The sequence below is a fragment of the Magallana gigas genome, chromosome 4 (genome assembly GCF_963853765.1).
Source record: "Magallana gigas chromosome 4, xbMagGiga1.1, whole genome shotgun sequence".
Taxonomy (NCBI): domain Eukaryota; kingdom Metazoa; phylum Mollusca; class Bivalvia; order Ostreida; family Ostreidae; genus Magallana; species Magallana gigas.
Genome location: NC_088856.1, coordinates 35,652,185 through 35,670,671, shown reverse-complemented (window position 1 = coordinate 35,670,671; position 18,487 = coordinate 35,652,185). Strand labels below are relative to the sequence as shown.

The 18,487-nt window shown below is 33.5% G+C and overlaps 2 protein-coding genes and 1 non-coding gene across 4 annotated transcripts; 2 read left to right on the top strand and 1 right to left on the bottom strand.

The window, feature by feature from the left end:
* The first annotated feature begins 104 nt into the window (after nucleotides 1-104).
* Nucleotides 105-4,126, top strand: LOC105347645 (N-alpha-acetyltransferase 11). 2 transcript variants are annotated; one of them, XM_011456813.4, is made up of 7 exons: nucleotides 105-210; nucleotides 374-472; nucleotides 1,637-1,695; nucleotides 2,136-2,184; nucleotides 3,106-3,266; nucleotides 3,439-3,523; nucleotides 3,791-4,126. In XM_011456813.4, exons 1-7 carry the CDS (start codon nucleotides 190-192, stop codon nucleotides 3,830-3,832), a joined length of 516 nt encoding a protein of 171 aa, XP_011455115.1. In that variant the 5' UTR covers nucleotides 105-189; the 3' UTR covers nucleotides 3,833-4,126. The 2 variants fall into 2 exon arrangements, with proteins under 2 accessions (XP_011455115.1, XP_011455106.1); XM_011456804.4 differs by having other exon boundaries at nucleotides 3,439-3,529.
* A 2,274-nt stretch (nucleotides 4,127-6,400) lies between these two features.
* LOC105347660 (cyclin-Q) lies at nucleotides 6,401-17,574 on the top strand. Its single transcript, XM_066082262.1, has 6 exons — nucleotides 6,401-6,585; nucleotides 8,294-8,391; nucleotides 8,700-8,785; nucleotides 13,860-13,992; nucleotides 15,049-15,276; nucleotides 16,870-17,574. The coding sequence occupies exons 1-6, from the start codon at nucleotides 6,531-6,533 to the stop codon at nucleotides 16,954-16,956; spliced, it is 687 nt and encodes a 228-aa protein (XP_065938334.1). The 5' UTR covers nucleotides 6,401-6,530; the 3' UTR covers nucleotides 16,957-17,574.
* Trnat-agu (transfer RNA threonine (anticodon AGU)) lies at nucleotides 15,643-15,715 on the bottom strand. The gene has a single exon. It is a non-coding gene; the product is annotated as a tRNA-Thr (tRNA).
* Nucleotides 17,575-18,487: the final 913 nt, after the last annotated feature.

The window sequence follows — 18,487 nt, the reverse complement described above, 5'->3', positions numbered from 1 at the left end:
TGTTTTGTTATACATCCAGTAAATTTTTGTTCCGTTATATCTTTTATATGCTGTGGATATACATTTTTCAAATGATTTTAAAAGTAATCCATTTTTTTTTATTGCGACAGGTGCCGCAAAGTGTTCTTATTTCCGGTTTGTAACGGGAGATACACGAGTTTTGACAACTGATCTTAAATTTGCACTAAAATGAATATAAGATGTGCAAGGGTATGTGTTATTTACTTTTTTTTTTATTACATAACAATATATTTACTTTTAGAATATCATTATTTCAGTGTATCATCAGTTCCAGTTTTTAAAATGTATGGAAACAAAGTGTTGTCCTCTTGTTATAACAGTAATAATGTTATTGTAATTTTTTTTATTTAAGCCGGAAGACCTGATGAATATGCAGCACTGTAACCTGTTGTGCCTGCCTGAGAACTACCAGATGAAATACTACTTCTACCATGGACTTTCCTGGCCTCAGGTACATGTTTCAGACTTGTACTTGTAGAAAACTGTCGACCATCTAATCGGAGATTCCTCTGACTCTAACCCCCGCTTTTATATTGTGACTTGCGGGGGAGAGTTTCTCCCCCGTAAGTCACAATATAAAATCAGGGGTTAGAGTCAGAGGAATCTCGGATTATCGACCATCATGCTGGCAGGACTGATTTAAAATGATTGTGGTGTGGTCAATTTCCCTGTGTGTCCAAATAAATATAAAATATATGGTTACTCTCTTGTTATACAAGCGATATTTAGGCAAGGTAAGAGAACATGATAGAGAGTAAAGGTGCGGTCAGACGATACAATTTTTTTATCTGATTTGCTTTCGACTAAAATCGTATCGTGTGACCACCTAAGTCAAAAGTCGAAAGCAAAGTCTGAAGTTAATTGAAAACCTGAAGTGCGTCGGATTTTCATTCGACTCTCAGGTGAGAATCGTGACGTCACAATGACTTTTACTCATACAACAAAAATATCGAATAGGATTAATTAATCAAAAATCGATTGTAAAATCGTATCGTGTGACCACCTCAACAATCGACTCCAATCAATATACCTGAGCAAGTTGATTGAAAATCTGATGTAAAATCGCTTCATGTGACCACACCTTTAGGCTTGCTGCATATGGGCCCTTTTCATACCATATCCTTAGTATCACTTAAATGTCAAGACAGTTAACATGTATTTTGTTTATATACTGCAACAAAAAATCACAATTGATGAATTGAAAATCACAACTTCAGACAGACTATTTTTAACAAATATTGGTGCATAACTGCAGTTTCAACCTAATACCATGATGCAAATTGGCAGTAATAAAAAAAAAAATAGTTGGTGTCATAATGCTTTTGAACGTATAGGGTAAATACAGAAGGCTATATTTGGGATTGGGTCAACTTAATTTGATGAATAAAAGGGGTAGTTGCAGGGTAATTATATATATTTAATTCCATAATTTTGATTTAGGTACCAAACTTCAAACTTGAAACTAATTACTATAATTGCAACAGGATTTCTGGTATGGATTATCAAAAGCTTAAAAAGTTGATGAGTACTTTAGTAAATGGTAAACATAATGTATTATTGCAAATAAATTTATGAATACACACACTTTTACCATTCTTTTGTTTTGTTATTTCAGCTCTCATATGTAGCAGAAGATGAAGAGGGGAAAATAGTGGGTTATGTATTAGCTAAAATGTAAGTCAGAAAGAATTAATTAGTAAATAAGGTTCAAAAGATTTTCCTTATGATACCCCAAGAGATCAATTATCTGATGGTCATATTCAGGGGTTTATTTTTTAAATATTTTCAACTGCTGCTAGGGATAACTTTTTACTGTAGCTTTTTGACAACAGTTGCTAGATTGTGCAATTTCATACATAATACTGTTACCACAATTTTGTGCTATTGTCGATTTCTTGTATATTTTCTACCATTCACAAAGTTTAAAAAATAAGTTTTAAGGCCAACATTATGTTGAAAGAGTACAAATGTGCCTTGCACATGGGGGCCCCCTTCTATAGTCTTTAAGTACCCAGGGTTTACTTGATAGTGATGATATAGTACCATTTAAGGTGTTGTGTGCAGTACTTGATTTATGGACAGATATCTGTATAAAATTTACATGTGTTTTGTAGGGAGGAGGACCCAGAAGACTCTGTTCCTCATGGTCACATTACATCACTGGTAAGTTACCATCGACAGGAAGAACTCATTGCTGGTTAGATTATTGACACTGGCAAGATTCCATTTCTGGTCACTAAGATTATGTACATCACTTTTAAGATAACATTACTGATACAGTAAGATTACATTTCTGGTACAATTACACCTCTGGTGATATAACATTACTGATGCAGTTACATTTCTAGTAAGATTACATTCATTTACAAAATGAATACCGGTAACTAGTAATATTACATTGCTTGAACATTAGCATTATAATTTATTTGTAAGATTACATTGTGGGCACAATTACATCACTGGTAAGAGTACATTAATGGTACAATCACTGATAAGATTCCATCAATGGTAACTTTTCATCACTAGTAACATTGCATTACTGGATGAATTTGATCACTGTATGGTAACATTGCATTACTAGTAGGATTGCATCACTACGAATATATTAAGATTACTTGAAGCTTGTAACATTGCATTACTAGTACGATTGCAATACTGGTAACATTGCATTACTACTAGGATTGCATCACTACTAAGATATTACGATTTCTTGAAGCTGGTAAGATTGCAATTCTAATCGGATAATATCACTGGTCAAATTACTTAAGTGGTAATTTCAAATCACTCGTAAAACCACCAGTAAAGGGATTTTGTCGATATTTATTGAAAATCAAGAACTAAAAAGGGGCAAGTAGGGAACAGTTTGGTGATATATATACAGTATTTGAAAGGAAGGAAAATGAACTGTTATTGAAACATGCCTATGAGAGAGAGGTTATTTGACATGAGTTTGGGCAAAAATCAAAGTTTCTCATGCATTGTTACGTGTACAACAATAAATTATTATTAATTTTGTCTTTGACATTTGGTCTGAGAAAATAAAGATTTTTTTGGCCGAATTTTTTAAAATTATTTTTTTTGTAGGCGGTGAAGCGTTCACATCGAAGGTTGGGGCTGGCCCAGAAGTTGATGGATCAAGCTTCCAGAGGAATGATCGAGTGCTTCGACGCTCAATACGTCTCCCTGCATGTTAGAAAGAGCAATCGCGCAGCTTTACATCTCTACAAAAACACACTCAAATTCTCGTATGTCCATCGTAAATATACAAATTTTAAAGAGTTTTTCAGTAATATCTAACATCTGGCTAAAGAGAAGTACATTTTTTGCTATGAAGTTAAAGATATTTTTCTCTTGTCAAACATCACTGTATGCAAAATAATGTATAATAATGTATTTCGTTCTTGTGATGCATTTTAGAGTAAGTGAAATTGAACCCAAATATTACGCAGATGGGGAAGATGCGTATGCTATGAGACGGAACTTGGGTGAATTCAGAGAGAAAGTAAGGGCGAGTATATTTTTTTATTTACATTTTTTTTTACATCAAAACTCTGCAAATATGTTGAATTTTTTTTCATTGGTGATATATTTATACTTATATTCATGTCTTGCATTTTCTTTGTTTAGGTATCTTCTCTCCATATTATTAATACTTAAATTGTTATAAATTTGTTATAAAAAGAAATAAAAATGCCTGAATGGTAAAGAGCATTATAAAACTGTTGAAAACACTCCAATTTAATGGTCAGTTTCCTCTTCTCTTTCACAGTATGGACTGAAAGCACAAGCTGAGGCAGGACCATCGTCATGACAACAGTGAAAAGAAAGTGGAAATATGTGAAATAATGACATCTGATAAAACTTGATACGCGTGTGAAGTGGGAGTTAGACAGCTGGGAATTGACTGTGTATACTTGGTGGTTTCTGACTGTTCAAGAATACATTTTATTCTCATTAAAATGAACAATATATATTTTCTTTTTTCGCTTTGTGAAGTATACTGTACATTAATTTTACACTATAAAACGTACCATCCATGTACTAACGAAAATGTTGTTATTTCTATGGTATTTGAATTCGTCATAATTAGGATGTTGATATTCATGCATGGTGTTTTTCTTTTATTGTTAAATATGAATTTGATTCATGATTTAAAAATATTTACAGCCCTCTTTTACGTGTATCTCCTCATTAGAAAAAACAAGGCACCTTAAGGTCAAGATATAGTAAATGAAAGGTGCCTACAGGTTCATGGAATTTGAGATATAAATTTTTTCAATGATGCTTCATAACAATAGCTTTGTTTGATAGGGTGTACCGGGGCTTAATTTTTTTGTAAACACAATGAAAAATCAGGTTTGAAACTGTCATTTTCAATGAAATACATGTATAACGGAATTGATTTACAAAGGACTAAGTGCGGTTTTATGCATTTTTTGCCCCCAAAATCAAAGTTTTAGAAAGAGCTTTAAAAATCAAAGTACTGAAGAACTGACGGGAGTTGATTTTGTCGATGTTTATTTATTTTAAAATCAATGATATGTTATTTTGCATGACAAGTACATGTATACGTAGTTTCTAATTTGAATTACGCATATTTTTATAATATGAATTTTTGAACTTTTTCGACTAGAATGTCGAGAAACCTCCATATGATCATGTTAAATAATATTTAAAGATAAAATTAATTCAATCAAACTATGTATCAGTGGTAGAAATATTTCTCGAAAATTGTATGGATCCAAGCAATATTGAACTCTAGTCTCGTTCAACCAAATGCTCGGCTGACACCGTAAATCTCTGACAAGGGTTTACAGAGACAGCCGAGCGTCGAGTTGAACGAGACTATATTGAACTCTGGCGTAGGAATACATTCGACTACAAAAAATATTTAAATTGTTCGTATCATTTAAAATCTGACTATTTTTAAGGTATTTGTAAATAAGTTTCCTTGAAAAACAATGCTTTAGCATACATTACATCGAATTCATCAATTAATTTCAAGAACTAAGTCTTGTCAGGAGCAATGATTTGTGCTGAGGTCCAAACACTGTTTCACTTTCGGTTTGTCCGAGTGACTGCATAGGAGAGTTGATTAAAAATCAACTCCCAATAAGGTGAAAGATAGTTAAAATCATATTGGAAATAAAGGTGTAAAAGGTTATCACTACAGTGACGTCATAATGTAGATATGACGTCATGAAGATTGCATTATTTTGATAAATTGATGTTTTGTAGCGAAATATGGGTGTTTTCTGGTGGTTTTTCGACTGTGAAACATCGAGCGCAGGCTTGCTCAAGTACCATATTTTAGTATAATGTGTATAACTATCTGAAGAAAAACATATGTTAAAATCGCACTTGAGCAGACCTGCGCTCTATACTTCCGAATGCAAAATATATAGCAAAAATGAGAATATTTTCATTTGTTTGCAAATTTGCGAGATTTGGGCCATTTAGGTGACGTCATAGATATATGCACAGCGAATGAGCAATGATGACTAAAATCATTATTAAAGTTATAGGCATCCTCTATACAATGATTTGTAAAGATTTTATTTTTATACAATACTATTTAAAAATTGGTTGAAATAGGGGGCAGATATTTGATCATACCGCACATAGTCCTTTTGGAGTTTTGTCCATTTTTGACTAACAAATATATTTAGAATGCCTACAGTCTCCCCAAAAACGGAAATAAACAAGCTCTTGACCTCCTCTCAAGAATGATGTCAAATTGAATATAGGTATCAGGATTACTTTTGCCATAATTTAACATAGAATGTCAAGAAATTGTTTAATTTTCTACCTAATTCCTATAAAGCCATAAAGTACGGGGAAAAGATTCTTCAAATCAATTATGACATCATAATGGTTCTAGCACCAAAAAGACACTATGAAATCATTTACTAATTCTTGACCATAAGGAGACTCCGAGTCCAATACAGAACTGTTTAGTTATAAATGTGTATATGAGTAAATTTTATGAAGGCATATCTTTTGAATGAAATGATAATTATCCATGGAGTATGAGGAGATAATGATATGCTGCATTGCAATATCTTTTGCTGCTTGGTATTTTGAAACAGAGACATCAAACAGGCTGATATAAGATATAAGTATAAAGCAAAAAGTTTGATGGACATGCACTATCAACTGTGTGCTTTTTAATATGTAGGGTGGAATATCTGAACTAAACTCTTACCTCCATATATTTACATGAGAACTATTTTAAGTGAAAGATATAATTTTTAATAAAAAAGAATTCAAGCATTTAAGATAAGTTAATAATCCCATCCAACAGTGAACTCATGGCCCTCTAAAAAAAAAAAAATCCGGAATTTTCAATATGGTACATTCTCGGCTTTAATTTTAGACTGATAACCAATGCTTCCTGAATGATCTGACGCCAACCAAAGAAAACAAAGGCGTGCAAATATTATAATTATTATATATTAAAAATGCTGCAGTAAATCATTTGCTGATTTTGATTCTCTTCTTTAAGAACAATGACGAACACAGAGAAGGTCCATTTTGTGGTGAACCATTTCATAAATGAAGCAGGTGGGAATCAGTCGTTGGCCGGTAACCGTTAAATGTGTAGCAAGGGTGATAACTATGCCCTCTCTATATATAAATATAAAAATCTGTAATCGTTCAGAGAATTTACTTCTGATATGGTTGCTTTACTCACGGGCCTCGGATTTTTTTTCAATAAGCCGTTTTATGTAGGTAGATAGCTGCAGGACTGTAGCTCCCGGTCTGAAAAAATTCGGATGGACGACCTGGGAGCTACAGTGCCTCCCATAGTAAAAAACTGCAATTTACGGCGCACAAAAAATTGCGCTAGTTTTGGACTTATTAACCCTATTTTCACATTAATTCTGTAAAAATAATTAGAACCATAAAATTTTTCAGCAAAATTACTACTGATATCGTCACTTTACTTGACTCAGACTTTCTCTTAAACATGATAACCGACCTCGGAAAATGAAGTTTGTTAATTTACGTCGAGATCGAGAGTCGCCATTTTTAAATGTAAACAAACTTGCACCACTTTAATTTACAGGGCTGGGGATGTTGTTTAAAAGAATATCAGAGGCAAGTAAAGTGACAATATCTTTAGTAAAATGTCCGAGGAATTTTTTGGGATTAAATATTTGTACAGAATGAGATCGTAAATGAGATTAATAAGTCCAAACCTAGCGCATTTTTTTGTGCGTCGTAAATTGCAGATTTTTACTATGGGAGGCACTGTAGCTCCCAGGTCGTCCATCCGATTTTTTTTCAGACCGGGAGCTACAGTCCTGCAGCTAGTAGGTAGATGGCAAGAAGGATTATGTGAAATATATACCTAGATATAGTCTGTCCAAAGTTATTGCTTCCATCAATTTTTTGATGATTTTTAATAAAAAAAAAAACCCCACATACCCGTGAAGGAAGTACAATTGAAATCGATGAAAGGGAATATAACCAAGATATCTTCATTGAACAATTATCCCTTTTCACTCATAAAATTTCACAGGAACGAATACAATTTTCTTACGGAGATTTGTAATGGGAAATGTTTACATCTTTTCTCCATTCGGAATACACTCGGAATACATCGCGCAATTTTTTAACATTGTCATCCGGGCTTATTAATGGCTGATGCAATGCAAAATCTCCGTAGACTTTCAATTTTTTTATGTGTATTGAAACCTGAAGCGGTAGAGGGGGCTTTTCAAAACAGATAATCTGGACATTTTTCATATTAGTGGATGAATGTAGTTTGAGCACAAAGGTATTTACTATTATCGAAATATCAAGCAAAAAGTGGTGGAAGCAAAAACTAGTCCAGAACTTGAGAAATTTTTGTTTGCTGTAAATTGCAAAATTTTTTTTGCATTGGGAGGCTCTGTAGTTCTAAGGCATGTCATGATGTCAGCTCAAATTTTCTCATAGAGCTACTTACCTGTAGCTATGACATTTTTAAATGTCTTAATGCTCTTTTGGGAAAAATTATAGAAATAGAAAATTGGAAAGTTTACAATATAGAGACTTTGAGAGGACACAAAAAGTATTACTAATAAGTAATATATACGTGCCAGAGCTGATACATTTGCAAAATACAAAACATGATATGTTTAGATATCACTTTATGTAATATTTTTCTAATTTACAGATGTTTTATTTTTGTTGTGCTGAAAAGCTATTAGTAATACGTTTTGGGGAATAATTATGATATCATAAAGCCTGATGTGATAATTAAAAATAAACTGTTTTCTTTTAGGTTTACGACTTCATATGAATTCTGTTCCCTTGGCAACTGCATCTGTCATTTACCACAAATTCTTTCGAGAGAACTCACTTCAACAGTATGACCCATATGTAAGAAAAAGATTGTTTACTTAGTTTTAAAACTATCTTACATGTCATGATATTTCAGAATATAAATAATTATGTTTTAACCAGTAAATGCATTAAAAGATAATTGTCATGTAAAATACCAGATAATTTAATGGACAACAAAGTTTCACAAATTTTATTGGTGTGACCCATGCTTATGTTTAAATTGAATTTTAGAAAAGGATATTATAATAATCATGTTTTAATTTGTACATAGGTAATATCAAAAATTGTCATAAAAAATCACACGGTTTTCTGCAATACCTTATATGCTTTAGTTTGAATTGTAGCTGATTGCAACAACTGCACTATATCTTGCTGGGAAGGAAGAAGAACAACACCTAAAGCTACGAGATGTGGTGAATGTTTGCTACAGGTAAATAACTACAGTGTAGAAGCAGAAATATTTTTTGAGGATTTAATTTCGTTATTTTCTTCGGCAGTTTAAATCAATTAATGAAATTAAATCCACGACAAATTTTTAACCCAAGTTTATTAAATACAGAGTTGATATGTGAGACGTTTTAAAGATTTAAGATATATGACGAAAATAAATTCCAGCTGTACCAAGAGTAAAAGCAACAGATATTATGGAATCATTTAGGGCTCAGTTTTGTGCATTTCAGGGGTAGCCCTTCTCAGGGGCATTATAAAACACAATCTAATACACAAATCCATAAAATTTACATCCCAAAGAGTCATAAAAAATTAACAATCCATTAAAAGTTGCCCCCTCCCCTTTAGTTGGAATTATTTCACAGTATGTAGATATTATTAGATATTTTTGTATCCAAATTCAAGAGATATTGATATTAAAGAGAAACACATTAATATGCTTTGTTTTGCCAATTTTTCTTTGCTCATTAAATAAATACATTATAAAAAATATGAAGGAATTTTGAGTGTGTATGTGGCAACAGAATTATTAAAACATGATTTGTATCTATATGTAAATGTACTGACTGATATGAAATCAAAGTACTGAAGTAACGACGGGAGTTGATGTTTTAAAATATATTACCTGGTACATACCTGGTATAAGTATATGTAGTTTCATAGCTGTACTGAATAATTTCGCACGTTTTTACTACTATAAATTATCAAGCTTTAGACGGAAATCCCCATATGAATTATGTTTTGTAATATTTAAGAATAGATTTAACGCCATCAAACTCTGCGATGCATTATGTATCAGTAATTGAAATATATCTTCAAAATTGCATCCCAGCAATATTGAATTCTGGCATAGGAATACATACGACTACAAAAAATATCTAAATTGTTCGTACCATTTAAAATCTGACTATTTGATTTCCTAGATACATGTATAACTAGAGCAGAGCTCGTGGCAAAGCCCCGAGTAGGTCTTCCGTTGTTGCTGCGAGTTGAAAATATATGTTATATGGTGTCAAACGATTATAATGACTAAACTTTCAGTTCTGCTTTTGTTATAAAAACGTGTTGTGATTGAAAGCCTGTATATAAAACGTGTTTTGAAACAAAGAAAGGAAGAAAATATTTTAGGAAAACTATTTGTCGAGCAGAGTTTACGTAATCGTTTCAAACATTCTTTAAAAAGTGAGATGTTTAATGGCGAGTTAAATTTTCAAGGTTAGCAAGCATTGTTATAAACAGTATGTACTCATGATTCATGTCAGGAATTGTATTTCTTTTTTAAACTGAACCCGCCTACAAAACACGTAAACCTTTCTCAAAGATAACTTCTATATTAAAATATTTCCAAATTTTTGAAGACTATGTGCAAGTTTAGAATTGCGTGCTGACAAAATTTACAGACCCTAAAACGTACTACTACACCAAAAAAGCGTGCGGCCTACGTGCGAGAAACGTTTCGTGTAAACCTTTTAGAGTTTCATGTAAACCGTTTAGCGTTTCGGGCAAAGCGTGTAAATCGTTTCGAGCAAAGCGTGCGAGAACCGTGTGATTCAGATTTCATTCGGAACTCTCTGACAAGTTAATTGTTTCAAAATGGCGCCCGTGTTTTACATTACTTTAACAAAATTGAGCGAATTTTTAACAAACAAAAGAAAGGTATATATATTAAAAGACTACTAGTAACAGATAATTACATGTATATTTAACGTTTTCATGCGATGTTTCAGTACTGAAACAATATTAAAAGTCGCTATACATAAGAAATATTAAATACAGTTAGCGAAACATGATTTCTATTGGAACAAACCTAAATCAACTTTAACTTGCACGATCATGTTTTGATAAGCATGTATTTTTATTATTTATTTACATCGATAACTCTTACTGAGACCATTCGGCTGTGTACAAGCAGCACACATAACCTCGGACATCGGGTGAGACCTGCACCTGGCTAAACCTGTCAATCAAACTCTGTGTATTTGTTTTCATTGGATGGTCAGGCGTCTCTCTTTTGTCAAAAGCCAATGGAAAATTAATGACTTCAAGGTAATCGGAATACGTATTTGATGAAGCACACAATTTAAATGATAGAAAATTTATTAATTATTTGAACAAAATTAAATGTAAACATAGAAAGGTAATAAAAAAAATCAATTATTATGGGAATCTATACGCATTGTACTCAATTCAAATAGATTATATTATGATTTTGTTATTTTATGTAGTAAAATCACCCTTCCAACTGTTACTCAATTACATAACAATTGATGACCTGGGGCTATAAATGTTCTGAGCTGTGTGCGCTGAAGCGACACAAGATTCTCGGTCGCATGCGGCAATTGAATTAACACAGACTGGCCGAATAAACAAAGGGGTGGGAAAGTGAAACAAAATGTTACACATAAGAAACCACCAAAAATGATTTTCGACAGATCTTGCTATCTTTTCTCCAATTAAAAAAAAAATCCAGCGCGAGCACCTGTCAGCGGGGCGGGAGGAGGGGGGGGGGGGGGCAGCAATGAGTTCGCTTCCGTAGTGATTAATATGTGACCGATAGAATCTAATCTAAAGTTGTTTAAACTCATGTGAATATTTTTTAAAATAATCATCGAATGCCTCAATTCAGGGCATTCCTTTATCGTGCTAGCACCTACCGCAAACATGTAACATGGAACTTTGATTATAATTTGATTTGATTTTTAAACTACCTTATACGCTATCGTATAAATCAATGCTTAATCAACTGTACAAGTAAAATAAATTTATCTTTTCATCTTAAACCAATATAATAGTTGAAAACATAATAAAATATAGTTGTGTCCGTGCAAAATATGAAACATAAACGCGTCATAAGGTACATGTAGAAGAACACGAACCGACCGCGGATCACTTATCCACTCGCGCCGGATCTCCTCAGCCATGTGCGAGGGATGATCATCATTTAAATGTTTAATATTTGAGGGGGAGGGGGGTGTTGAATTAAAACATTAATTGTACAGTTTTTAAAGTAGTTTACATAAACAAACCAACCATTAGTTTATGTCTAACGATTTTTCCGATTTGGAGTAATATCGTTCATTAATATTCATTTACACTCAAATATTTAATTAAATATATACAAGTAGGACAAACTTTTATAACATAAAATTAAAACAGTTCTTGTATATACGGCTATATTAACTCAAACACGTTCATATGCATGTAAGTGTAAGTCGCGGTGTGCGAATCTTGTGTATTAAATAACCGCTTACCGCTAGGTAATGCAGCCGTCGCTGATCTCCTCGGCCGTGGGCAAAGAATATATTTCGTAAAGGTACAACGCAAAGAAACGCACAGCTCACAACCAAGGAAGATTTGAAAAGTTTGCAATATAATGACCTTACTCTATCAAATAGAAGTTATATATTTTAAACTTAAACCCCACAATTGATCTATGTCTATTATTGCTTTAGAGAATGGCATTGCTTTTATTAATTAAATGAACTATTTCTTACTTGACATCCAATCGTTTAATCCACAAAAGATTTTGTGTAATCAAAACTTAAACAATTCTTGAGTTCGCGGCTAAATAAACTCATATATGAGAGACGCAACTCTCGTGTATTAGATAACCGCTGACCGCTAGGTAGTCCAGCCGCGAGCATGGTGACCGATTTTCTCGGCCGCGGGCGAGCTTACGTAATGGTACACACACACACAGCTCTGATTCAAGGTAGATTTTAAATGCATGGAGTTAATAAATAAACTGTAATGCATAGAGTTTTTTAATTCCATATTTTGTGGTTAAAAAGAAAAGAAAAAGAATGTTTTGTTTTCCAATTGCCGTTTTTAATGATTGTGCACTATGAGAACTAAACAACAATGACTTAAACTCCTAAAAAAAAAAAGCATGTACTCCAAAAAAAAAAATTCTTATAAATTAATGCCTCCTGTATAAACCAGCATACTTTCTGCGGCAACTTTATGCCAGTTGTACGCACAAAGACTTTCGTTAACTTGTCTAATGAAAACAGGTACATGTCAACATGTAAAGCTTTTTACACTCATACTACACAAATCACTTACAAAATAATATTGTTACGACCTTTATGAGATCCCAACAAACAACTTTTCAAGCGACATCCATATCAAAATCCAAACCGTTTTTGAGTTATTAAGCAAAAACTTTTAGGGGCTATTGGCCCTTAATTTAAGGGGCCAGCCCTTTTTTATTGGTGTCAAATAAAAGCCCTTGATATTCTGCACAACTTTTATTCTGCATGTTTTAACAAAATATTTTTCGTTAAAAAGATATAAAGGAAAATATGTCTAAATTTTTGCACTTTTTGGAATCCTGTTTTTTGACCCCCTACCTTTTCCTAAATAAGGAACGTAATCCAAAAACAAAAACCGATGTATACAACTTCAATGTCTTTGTTATTCAAATTCGTTGGATTCCCATTCCCTGCTATCATAGTCTCGGAGCCTTTGTCTGGAAACCAAAGGCCCTAAAATTTTTTAAAAGGGGAATAACTCGTTAACGGAAAGGGAATTCTAACTTTTATGAATTGATGAAGATAGTGTTTTGTTAAGTCCATTAGCCCTGAAAATTTGAGCAAAATCCATTCAGAAATGAGCACGATATGAAGCCTCAAAGTTCGCGTCTAGGAAGAAAAAAAAAAAAAAGAAAAATAAGAATAATCTTAACCCGCACAATAATAGAAAGGTCTTCCGTTGGAAACGGAAGACCTTAATTATAAATAAGTTTCCGGGAAAAACAGTGCCTTAAAATACATTACAACAAAATTATCGATTATTTCCAAGTAATAAGTCTTGTCAACGGTGATGATGTGTGCTACAGTCCAAACAGTTTCACTTCCGGTTTGCCACAGTAACTGCATAAGAGTGTTGATTAAAATCAACTCCTAAAAATATGACAGAAATTTAAAAAAGAACACTTGTTGATGCTCAGTTTCTTTGTGCCTTATGTTATTTGCTGTAGATTGTATTCCCAAACAAATCCATTATTTGACCTAAGATACTGTAATATTCATGAAATGAAAAATATATTGTAGAATTCTGCACAGCACCAAGCCGCCCTTGGAGATGGGGGAAGCTTTCATGTCTCTCAGGGATACTGTCGCAAACTGTGAGCTGTTTGTTTTGAGAATGCTGCAGTTTAAGATTTCATTCCAGCATCCACACAAGGTATGAAATGGGTTTATTAGCTAAAGTTGAATAGTGCTACCGGTAGTTTTGATATTGTTTAAGACTTTGGCAGGACTGATTTTATTGTAATTGACTGTTCAATGTTTTTAAACCACAGGATTCATAGTGTCTGATTTTGATTTCTTGATTAATAAATGAAAAGTGTCCAAATAATCTAGAAAACCTCAAGTACTTTTTCACATGTTGCGTAAGGGAAAGATTTGATACCAGGGCTGCGTTCAAGATCCTTGCAGCTAGCCTAGTCGCTAGGTCGTAGATATCTAGGTCTATTGAACGGATGGCTAGGTTAGCCGCTAGGTCTCAGATTTGAAGTTGGAAATATTCAACTAAAGACTTATTACATCGACAAAATTTGTTAATTTCAAGTGGAAATATATATGTGAAAATTCATAATAACTTAAGGGATGAACAAAATAGATTTATTGTTTTTTACAAAGTGGTAGCGAAGGTGGCCATCTTGAATTTGATGCTTAGCATAAAATATTTAATAGGCTACCAATATCTACATAGACCAGGGTTGTCTCTAAAAATTGAAGTAGATGGAAGAAATAAAAAAGTAGAAGGGGGGTCTAGGGGTCTTGCTTATAGCTACATTGTGTTGAAATGCAATAATAGCCGGGTAATTGAGGCATTATAGGCGGGGAAATTCCCCACCTCCCGGGTCTTAGAGACAACCCTGATAGAGGCTAGGCTAGCTTACCATTCAACTACGTAGCCCTATGTAGCAGCTACGATCTTGAACGCAGCCCTGAAAATATGTAATAATAAGGTTATGTTTTTCATTAACGATGTCTTATTTGTAAATAACTATAATAACAGAGTAGTAAAAGACTTTAGTGGGTTATCAATTACATGTATTATCTTTTCCAACTTTCTGTATACAGGGAAGGAAATCATTTGGAATAACTGGAAATTCATATATTTTAACCAGCAATCTTGTTCCATTGTTCTGCTACATGTATATTTAAATGATATTTAATATTAATTTTAAAAATTTGATATTAATTAAGTAATTGAAATCTTATACCATTTCAGTACCTGCTTCATTATCTGAAGTTCCTGAAAGACTGGTTTGAGCCCTATAAATGGGAGACAACTCCTATAGCTCGCTCAGCCTGGACGTTTCTGAAGGACAGTTACCATGGAAACCTGTGTCTGCTCCACAAGCCTCAGCACATTGCGGTGGGGCTGATCTACATGGCCCTGGAATGTCACGGGGTGGAGGTGCCACTTCAGTCCAGCGTGGCTATTCCCTGGTGGAAGGTCATTGTCTTTTTTATGTTTGATTACAATATTGTAGTGCACAGTTTATAATTTTTGTTAATTAAGGGTGCAATATCAAAGCTACATGGGGTGGAAGTGCCATTTCAGTTAAATGCGGTCATTCCCTGGCGGAAGATAACCTTGGTATTAGGAACAATATGTCTTTTGATCTTGGTATACAATATTGAACTGGTATTAGCTTCTGGCTCCATAGGACTTAGACACACTTAAATAATCTCATTCATTTCTAGTAGAAATAAGTGAGGCTGAGATCAGACATGGACGCATATATTGATTATTTAGATGGTAGCATGTAATACTATGTCCAAAATTTTTTCCACAAATGTAACAGATGGTGAAAAGTCAAGTCTCAACTGGGACTCAAACCCAGGGCCTCTGGCGTACCATGCCAGCGCTCTAACCACTGAGCTAATGAGACACGACATATTGACTGACAGTCACACACCTGTCAACCTGGTGACACAAAGAAACATGAGAAGCTCACAATTTATAAAAAGGGTAATTACCCAGACATGTTTTATTTTTCTCCGAAAAATATTTAATTTTAAAGAGCATCGGCAGGACATGAAAATTTTGAAGGACTGACACAAGTAGGGGATACTTATCTCTTTAGGACATCTTTTTGTTTACATCAAGTCTGTGCTCAATTATCAGTGTTAAGTCTTGATAATACAATCAATTTTATGGCAACGACTGATTGTACATGTAGGTAAGATAAATGTTTACCTGAATTGAAACCCCAAGGAGTAGAACTCAAAGGTTGTATTTGAGCTATTCATCTGACCTACATGTGATATAACAGGCCACAAGATACGGTTACCTAAATAACGACTTCACACACAAGGTCATGGTCAATTGCTGTATCGTGAGTATGCATATTACATGATAGCTGATGGGCTTGTTGGTTTACTGATAGCCTAGTAAGTGGACTTAAACCATATAGAAACATTTTCTAGCTAGATTGGGGTGGACCATTGAAACCCAGCAGGATTTTGCAGATTTCTGTATATGAATTATATTTAGCGTGTATAATTTTTGGAGTAAATTCATTTTTTAACAAGTTAGCATGGATATATATATATATATATATATATATATATATATATATATATAAAGCTTCAGAGCCAAATGTATCCTTAACTTTGGTTATGCAGGGTTGGCTCTAAGACCTGGGAGGCCGGGAATTCCCCCGCCTATAATGCCTTAATTACCCGGCTATTATTGCATTTCAACACAATCTAGCTATTAGCTACACCCCCAGACTCCCATTCTACTTTTTTATTTCTTCCTTCTACTTCAATTTTTAGAGACAACTTTGGTTATGTACCTCTTCAGTTTAATTAGTTACAATTGCCATTAGCTTACAGTCAAGCACCATGAAAATAATTTCCATTTAGGAGTGTACGTGATTATTAAACCTGCAAATTCTGAATTTATTTTCAGGTTTTGTTGTAATTCCCTACCCCCTCCCAACAAAATCATTACTATACACACACTCGCATACAAAATTGCTGGGTTTTTTTTTTCAGGATGACCTTATTGCCTTACTTTCTATTTCTATTTTCATTTCAGGTTCTCACTGATGACATCACAGAGGATATCATAAAAGACATCATAGAAGTTGTTATAAGGACGTATGAAATAGAAACACTGGCATGACACGATACAACCAAGATGTATATAGTTCACATGGTATCATGACATGATGAACGAAGACGTCATGAAGATGCATAAGGATTTATGATATAGAGAGACTAGTGCAACATGCAGACATGTTCTATTGGAAAAGCATGACGGAAGTTGTTGCATAGACTTCTGAAACGGAGATTGACATGGAGATTTTTTATTATTTTACAATGGTAAATTGAAAGATTAGCAACAACAGCACATGGAACCAGACTTGATGGGAGCAAGATATGATTGAAATGAGAGTTGTTTTATCAGCTGACATGACAGATATGATGATAATTTCTAACAAGATGATGTTGGAAAACATATTTTATATGGAGGAAACCTATGGAGAAAAAAACATTTTTCTCCAAAATTAATTTTTCTTCAAACATATTAAATTGCATGTTCATTAGATAAATTTTATATTGAATATATTCATGAAACACCACAAATGTGATCCTGTATGATGAAGTGATGATGATGATGATATTGATGATGATGATGAAGATGATGATGATGAATAATTAATTAACATTTTATTGACCATTTTGTAAGACAATTTTAGATTTGGAACTATTTTTACAAAAATTAAAAGACTTAACAAATGTTCTTTGTTCTTAAAATATTAAGTTTTGATTCTAAATGTTAATAAATTAAACTTGTCATGTAGTTTTGTCTTTGACGTTTTAAAATACCGATAGTTTTTTTTAAATAGTTGATCAATAATGATAATTTTGGCCTTTTTGCTTTCTTAGTATGTTACAATGTAACTAAGATGTTCATATAACTTTAGAATACATTTTTGTTCACCACTGTACATGACAGGTGATAGCTGCCCAGTTTCAATAATGTGAGCTGTACTTTGGATTTGAGTAATTTTGCATAACAGAGATAGGAAATGATATGAAATGACCATAGACAGCCGATAAAGATTTGAAGCAATGCATCAGGCGTGAGAACTAAAACTCAGCATGAATTGTTGTTATTGTAAACCCAGCGATTTACATTTACGTCCCTGTGTAAACCAGGTGACACTCATGAATGTTACGTAATATCATATGGCACGTATGTGTAACCTTCGTCTGTGCGTTCCACGTATAACTAGTGCACAAAAAATATGCGTATAACAAGTGCTGTTTGCTTAAATCAAATCCGCTTCTAAAGCTGCATCTTAATTAATATAAAGTCAAGCCACTCGGCCCTAAAGAATGTATTTTTACTTTTTAAACCTTTCTCCTTTTGCGTGCGTTTCATGACGTCCTTTTTTTTTTCTTTTGATCTGGCGAACTTGTGTCTAATTTTCGCGTGAAAAACATGCAAATAAATTCGACGTGAAATTTTACCATTTTGAAGTACATATGGTATGATTTTGTGTTACCCAGCGTTAAAAATTTATGTTGAATTCATGTGGTATGAATTGGACGTGGAAATAATTCGTGTGGTGCCCACGTAATATCACGTGAGGAACACTGGTTTATGTCCGCTGATGTACTATAGTCATAAACGGACAATTTTTGGT